The sequence below is a fragment of the Salarias fasciatus genome, chromosome 1 (assembly GCF_902148845.1).
Source record: "Salarias fasciatus chromosome 1, fSalaFa1.1, whole genome shotgun sequence".
In the NCBI taxonomy this organism is placed as follows: Eukaryota; Metazoa; Chordata; class Actinopteri; order Blenniiformes; family Blenniidae; genus Salarias; species Salarias fasciatus.
In genome coordinates, this window is record NC_043745.1 from 26,329,075 (window position 1) to 26,336,972 (window position 7,898).

The 7,898-nt window shown below is 40.4% G+C and overlaps 1 protein-coding gene across 2 annotated transcripts in view; it reads right to left on the bottom strand.

Moving 5' to 3' along the window:
* The window catches only part of LOC115393706 (LIM domain only protein 7-like), a 29,722-nt gene extending 23,396 nt beyond the window's left edge, over nucleotides 1–6,326 (bottom strand). Inside the window, exons 1-5 of one of the 2 annotated variants that reach the window (XM_030098818.1) lie at nucleotides 6,273–6,326; nucleotides 6,035–6,159; nucleotides 2,797–2,867; nucleotides 2,317–2,386; nucleotides 482–588 (exon numbers count right to left, since the gene is read on the bottom strand). In XM_030098818.1, coding sequence (XP_029954678.1) covers nucleotides 482–588; nucleotides 2,317–2,386; nucleotides 2,797–2,867; nucleotides 6,035–6,103 — 317 coding nt within the window. In that variant the 5' untranslated portion in view covers nucleotides 6,104–6,159; nucleotides 6,273–6,326. The remainder of the gene's footprint in view (nucleotides 1–481; nucleotides 589–2,316; nucleotides 2,387–2,796; nucleotides 2,868–6,034; nucleotides 6,160–6,272) is intronic. The other variant, XM_030098826.1, reaches the window with a different exon arrangement.
* Between the last annotated feature and the right edge of the window lie 1,572 nt (nucleotides 6,327–7,898).

The following is a 7,898-nucleotide window of genomic DNA, read 5'->3' on the forward strand; positions in this document are numbered from 1 at the left end:
TGTTACAACTTCTTGACTTCATGAAGTCGCATTGATAAAATGCAATAAATTACTGTCCAGTAAAATCAAATGGAGAGCTGCGAGGAAAAAAATAAAGTGACATCTCGAGTCTCCTCATTTGTAGTCGCTCGGTAATCAGCATTCATCCAGTTTTATGGGGAATCGACTGCCTGCTATGAAGAGCACGCTTGTCAGGCGATGCTCAAAACTTTTATCAACGCAAAGCAGCTCATTCGTATTCAACTTCACTTTTTATTAGCACAGATACCAAACAATACCTCTGTTAAGAGTACTACTCACAGCCAGCACAAAGCCTCCTGCTATGCCTTCAACTGTAAATGTATCATTTCCTTCAATGCTACATTGTGGTACCGTACAGAAATTCATAAATTGTCCTCCACAGCGAGAGACAAGCACGTTGTTTTGTTTTGTTTTTTTTCCCCCTTATATTGCACATTGTATTTGTTCACTCCAACTTCACCTGAGTGTAGCACGAGTGGACAGGTCCTGCAGGTCGCCTGGGTGAAAGAGCTGAGAGTCATTCAGTCCTAGTTTCTCGCAGCCTTTCAGGAACACGCTGACGTTATCCTGCAAGATCCCAGGAACATCCGAGAAGAAGAGAGGTGAACTGTGTAAAACGTGCAAAGGTTACTGGTTGATCATGTTCTTTTTGAGGATCAATAAGGGGTTGGTGGGCCTTCAGAACATTTGAACTGCACTGCATCAAGGCAGCAGAAATATTTTAAATGCATTACAATGGAGGCAAGTGACAGATTTCAATGGTTATGGATTCCTCAATAATTACCTATTGGCCAGATGTCTAGCTCAGAGTCAGCAGATTTTATCAACGACACACAAACATTGATTTCAAGAATCGACTTGGATGGATGTTCAGACTTCACACTACGTCAACATGCTCTGCTGGGCCATCTGTCACACTGAGCAGCTTCCTGTCTGCTGGTGCCGGCTCTGTTCGCAGGAAGGTAAGCCGTCTTATTACAGACTTTAATACATAATGCTATGAAAATTAGCGCATACCAGTGGTCAAAAATATTTGCCAAGTACACTATGTTGCCAAACATATTTGCTAGCCTGCCTTCAAAAGCATATAAACTTGAGTGACATCCCATTCTTAACATTGGGTTGAATTTGATACTTTAATTTCATGACTGGACTTGTTACCCAGGCGGTTTCCTGTCACTGCATCATGCTGGGATTCACTGGACTCCTGAGAGTGACCCAGTCTTTCATGAATGTTTGTAGAAATAGTTTGCAGGTCGAGGTGCTTTATGTTATGCACCTGAGGCCATGGAAGTGACTGGAACCCCTGAATTCAATGATCTGGATAGCTGAGCAAATACTTTTGGCGATATAGCGTATCTTAGAGCTTTGCTGTAGGGTAAGCGCTATAATCAAGGCTGCGGTCAGGTTAATTCACCTTGGCAAGATCAAACTGCATGATCTCCTGGTAAGAAGACTACAGCAAATTCTAGAATTCACATTTTTCAAAAGTTCAGACACTAAATGTTTATGGTATGGTGCAATTAGATAATGTTTTCCAAGCCCCTGCTCATATTGGACTGGAATACAAGCTATGATAGTTTTAGTTTGAATTTCTAAGGGATAAATTATTTTGTCAACTTTAATTATGCACCAACGATCAAGTCCTCAAGCAAAAAATATACAATTTGTCTGAAATCTCATAAAAGTCATGGAGGTTAATAGTATTGAAGTTTTTAAGCTAAAGGATAAACATTCTGCATTTACTCAAGAGGAGAGAAAAATCAATAATGACCCAAGTTAAATGAAATTCACATGGGGCGTAGTGGATTCCAATCAACAGATTAAAACATGCAAAACTTAATGTTTGGGTCTTCAGGATACCACAGGTAGCTTCTGTTTTTTTTTTTTTTTTTTTTGTTTGCCACATCTGCATCTCACACGGTCACCACAACTCCACAACTCTGCTGTTGGGCTCAGAACCCAAAGGGAGATTGAATTGATCCCTTCCTGCCCTTGCTTTGGGCAATTTGGCCAATTATACTTGTATGAAACCATTGAAAAAACAGCCTTAAGCCAAGAAAGTCTTCATTTGCATTGATGCCCAATAAGAGTAACAAAAAAAAAAAAAAGCCTATACATATTCAGTAGTTGGAAATACGGGTTCAGATTCAATCTTAAGCAACTCTCTCTTCGCGCCTTCAGCAGGAAACCACACACCGTGTCAAACTTCCTGGCTAGCAGGCGCCTTTGTATCTCTTAACCTACTTTTATCGTATGCACACACGCAGACCGCTGAGCGGTCTTAACACTCACCAGGCCAGCAATGGGGGTAGAAAGTCTGTTCACTCTCTTGATGATACCAGGTTTCAGCCGGTTGATCAGGCTACAAAGTTACAACAATGCATGATAATTAGCAAAATGAAATATGTCAAACAGTTCACACCTCAGCACCTGGGTATCTATTTGACAATGCAAGAACCAAAATAAAAACATCCGATTTTCTTAAGTGCGATAACTGAAGGATGTGCAGAGTGGAGCTCTGCCTGGTTTTGGACAAACAAATGAAACAAACAAAATAATAAGTAAAGGAGCAAACAAGCAGTAACAGTTTTTGTATTCTGTATTTAAAAGCCCTATAGCACAAATATTGAATACTTGCTGAAGCTACTGAAAACAGCAGTTCAGCTCAAAAGCAATCCCTCATAAAATCGGTGCGTCATAATTTAGAATCCTCTGAAATGAGAGCGTGGGCTTGAAAACAGAATCCCTCTGAGTCTCAGCATCATAACTCACTCGCAGAGCAGGACTCCGTTTTCCAAGGCAGCGCGGAAGTCATTGCAACCGAAGGATTTTCCAGTCACCTCCTAAACAGAAAACAAGACATGCGTGTCATATGAAACATGCACGCAATGCAACCAGTATTCAGTAAATTTTAAAAAGATTGGTTGTTTTGAGGGTGCTTTCATATCTTTCTCCAGCAACTCAAAAGTCACTCACCCCAAATTCTTAAACTTCAATGTGACCTATGCAACTAAAGGTTCATTTGCATGCATGTGCTGCCCACATACTATGTTAGTTTAATAGGTGTTTTCTGCAGCAATGCGACGCTCAAGTACTGTGATGATGCATTTGAGTGGATAGTTCATAAATGCCGGCGGTCAATAGAGAAAGATGATTCACATTAAATTAATGATCACAGATAAAAAAAAAAAAAGGGATTTTAAAGCTATAATCAAAATAACAGCCCATTACATTGACCTGGCTCACATTATTAGTACACATTGTTTTTAGCATGTATGTCAATGAGTAAAGTCATTATGACCATTCTCAAATGAAAGTCGATATTATGGCAAATCTGAAAATGTGGAAATCAGGGATCTTGTAAACTAATGTCTAGCATTAGTTTATATTATAAATTAAGTAACAAGAAGATTAAAAAAAAAAAAAAAAATGGGAAAAGAACTCCAGAGCACTGATTTCCACAGAGTGGGCTGCAACTTACTGGTGGGCACCAAGAGGTGAATTGCAAGGATTTCAGAAAAACTACTAAATATTCAATTTTAGCTTGGAATTAACCAGTTTAAAAACTTTATTTTATGAAGCCATGTATGTTGAAGCTTGTTTCTCCACTGGAACGAGTGGCAGCCAGTGACCTTAAACAAAACACCTTCAAACACAGAAATGCCGCAGGTAATAGATGTGATGCATTTTGTGACTTTAGACTCTTCAGATAAATCAGCATCCCAGCTGTGGCGAACTGCAGCCCTGGTTTTGCAAATACATATGCAAGGTTTGCGTGATCCTTTTTAGAAAAGAAATGATTCATATATTTGTTAGAATGTTGATAGTCATGCAACATTTCACATGACGTACACATGGAAGAATGTGTCTTAAATAGCTCTGGCACTACAATACAGTTGACGCAGGGCTCCAAGTATCTAAATTAACTATTCACCTGCTGAGGAACAGGTTGTTCTGTGCTCCTGGCAATGTACAGACAGAGCCGTCCAGGGCCACGTCAAGGGGAAACAAATAACTATGGGCAAAATGAGGAAAAACACAGCAGTGGATGAAGTTAATTAAAGTAATCCTGATGTCCACACTGGACAATTTTCCTTTTTTTGTAGTTGTTGCCAACTATAAAACAAATTAATAAGAACTGGATTTTTCTTTTTTTTATTTCAAGTACAGCCTCACAAGTTTTCTCATAAAAGAAAAACATTAAAATACATCTAAAATGCAAAGCAACCGTAAAATATACGTAGACGAGGATTCAAAATTTGTTTCTTGTCAAAACAAAAGAATACAACAACATGGGCTAAATGATTTTGCATGGCAGGGGCGAGCAGCACAAGGCTTTGTAATGAGGACATAAAAATGAGACTGTTAAGGTTTGGGCTCATAGCTAACAGGAGGGCCCCAAAAGGCTATTCTTCTCACTAATTAGTCCCCCCAGGAATCCACAATCACAATTCCTTTTTAGTAGAAGTGGGCATCGGGCACAGAGCTGATGTTTCTCGGTGGAATCGGACAAACAAAGCAGCGCAAGGTTAACGCAATAAACCATAATATGGTTGTTACTGTAATATATGCTCTGCTCAGGAGCAGCAACCTTTAATTGGTCATTTCGATAAACAAGAGTCCCAGAGACAGCACAGATTAAATAAATATCAGCTCTGACTTGCAAACTTCTCTAAACTGCTTTGTTTTTTTTAAAAAATGGATTTTGCCAAAGCCAAAATGGATGAGGGGAAAAAGAAAAATTACACATTACACGATTCAGTCATTGCCTGTAGTCAATACAAATTTTATTTAAGGTGCACTGACTGATTTATGTGTAACAAGCTGAACAAACATCTGGGTCCCACCTCTTCAGATGTGCAGATCTGAAGCTCACTGGGGTCAAACGCAAACATGCAAAAACAAATGCCAATGTGGAGATGAGTCAGTAATGGGAGCGATTCGTAGCCGCAGCCAAATTTTGAACGCTTGGCTCTTTGTAAAACAGTGATGAGTACTATTGAAAACCAGCAGAACAGTAGAGCTGGAAAGTTGGACGGCACCGCATCTCTTTCACCAGAAGCTGAATTGTCTGCTTACATAATGAAGCAGAGGCTGATCCAATATTTTTCCCCCCCCCCTTCTTCTTCCTGGAGTCCAGTAGGGATTGAGCAAACAGTTGCATGTAATTGCTGCTGCTGGTGTGCTAATGACAAATAGGAACAATTCATGGATGGTCGGAGATACGGGAGCTTATTATCCGGCAACCTGTAGCAGGAAGTATTAGTGCCAACACATCCCCCCATTGTGATTTGAGAGTGGAGGGCACCATTTAAAAAGGCAGGCTGCCTTGCTTCACGCCTGTCAAACATACACATATCTCATGCCTGCTCACCCATTCTTTCATCCGCCGGCGCAGGAAAACAGACGGGTAAAATTGGCATGGGCTTCCTGCCAAGAGAGCTCTGGACAAAATTCTCATAATGATCTACTCAAACACAAGTGACATTAATGGTCCCATTTAGATTTGGTCGTCACTCAGTGCCCACAGTCTACAAGTTTTATTCATTGCCTGTGATTTAAGGATTACTACTTGCATAGTACTTGGACAGGAACAGCCACAGACAGCAAAGAAGCTGCAGTGCTAGAAAACCACATCCTCCACAATGCAAGCAGGGCAGAGCCTGCCTGCAGTGCCAGCCTGGTTTACTGGAGCTGGTAAGAAGCCATGGCATCATGAACTGCTGTCTATTCATTTGAGTTTCCACATAAAGTTCTGCATCTTGTTGTGAAATTATTCTTATCTGAACAGGGACAGAGGTTTCAGACAGTTTCTTTTTTTTTTTCTCCTGTCTGGAGACAAAGTCTAACCTAAGTTTTTATCAAGTTTTTATCAATTTTGCATTTTTAATCAGAGATATGCTTGTAAAGAAGGCACATTAAGTTCAACAGTGAAAAGTTAGAACATATTAAAAGCACAAACTGTGTGTAGAAAATCAGACAGGTGAGTTTTCAGTGTTGATTGATGTACCTCGATCCAGCGTTGAGCCTCAGTGAAAGCCTGTGTACAGCTGACAGTGGTCTGCTGGCGCCACTCCATCTCAATCCCTTCTATAATAAGCAGCACGGCAGAGCAAGACGATCACCAATTAGGGGCTGGAATACATTAACAAACCGAGGAAATCCATTCAAACAATGTCAAAAGACAGCAGAGAAATAAATGCATGCCTCCCAGTTCAAATCGCCCTCAGATGAGTGAAGCTTCTCACCAGTGAGTCTCCTCGGTTAATTGCTCTGCAGACTCGCAGCAGACGAGGCACACCTCCGCACTGACCTCCCATCACTGCCAGCACTGGGTGAAATAGAGAGGCGGGTCTCCACCCACCAAAATCTACCAGCAAAGTTCAGGAGGTGAAGTGAGAGGTTCAGACATGCGGACTCACAATCCTCCTGCAGGTCGTTTGAGGAATCACACTGTGGTCAAACACAGAGCCACCGGGGACAGCAGGGAAAAAACCCACACCTCTTTCACATGCTGGTCAAAACCTGCCTGACTATCTTTACTTGGCTTTACTTACTTATAAGTAAATGAAGCCAAGTAAAGATAGTTTAGATCTGTTTAAAAAAAAAAAAAAAAAAACAGGTGCAGCATAAGGAATTTAGAGTCTTTTAAATGATGTTTGAAGAAACTGTTTGGAAGAGTCTGGTCTTCAGACTCCAGATTTGAAGAAATAAAGTCCAGTAGAAAGAGTCCAGGTGTAAAAATAAAGGTGTGGTTTAAAGAGTTCAAAAAGTTCAAAAGAATTAATAGTCTCATTTAAAGAATCAGGATCTGGCTTTAAGAATCCATCTGTAGCTCACAGAGTTAAGGTCTACTTTTTATAGAGTCCATCTGGATTAAAGAACCACAGAATACAGGTCGGCCTGTAAAGCCCAGAGGAGTGTTTTCATCCCAAAAACAATTTAACGACATCAAGTCAAGCTTGCATTCTTCATCTATTTTAAAGAGATCAGGAGTTGTTCAAAACATCCAAGTCAAAATTTGAATACCAAAGTTTTTGGTTTGTTTTCATTGATCTGAATCTAGTTTAGAGAGTCTGTTTCAGACAGTTCAGCTCTGCTTTATGAAAAAAAAAATGTTTCCATTATTTATTTCCTCAGGAAGACGCTCAAGCTAAGCCCTCCCAGCCCACATGTGAAGTTGGTAATGCCCCATGTGATGCATTAGACAACAAAGATGACAACAGCTAAATAAAATAACAACAACAACAACAAAAAGTTTGGATGAAGTTAAGACTATGATGGAACGGAGATTTTTAACACCCACAAACAATCACCCACTTTGTTCATTTATCTTCTTAGCAACGGGTGAAGTATATAATCCACCGATCCGTCTTCTATCTGGAGCCGATCCCAGCTGACTATGTGTGACGGCAAACCCTGGACAAATGGCCTCTCCATTACAGAGTAAACACTGGGACACAATCTCTCTCTCTCTCGCTCTCTCTCTCTCTCTCTCACACACACACACACACACACACACACACACACCACGTGTGCCAACCTTAAATCTATTTGGGGAGGAAACGGAGACCTGCAGAAAAGTCATGTACTCACAGGTAGAACATGCAAGCTCAATACGGAAAGAGTCTGGGAGGAATTTGTTCAGAGCTTTTCATTCTTGGTTATGGTCATAATGTTAAGCTTTAAATTCAGTGAGGTTACATTTGTCATCTGTGTCCTCTTGGAGTCATACAGGTCTGTTAACTGTTACTGTCATCCAGCAATACAGCTCCACATTAAGTTCTGATATTTTCACAGAGCTTTCCATAAAACGACATGTTCATTTTTTTAAGGTTATTGGCTTTTTTTCTCCTGCAGGTATCTCTGTCTTG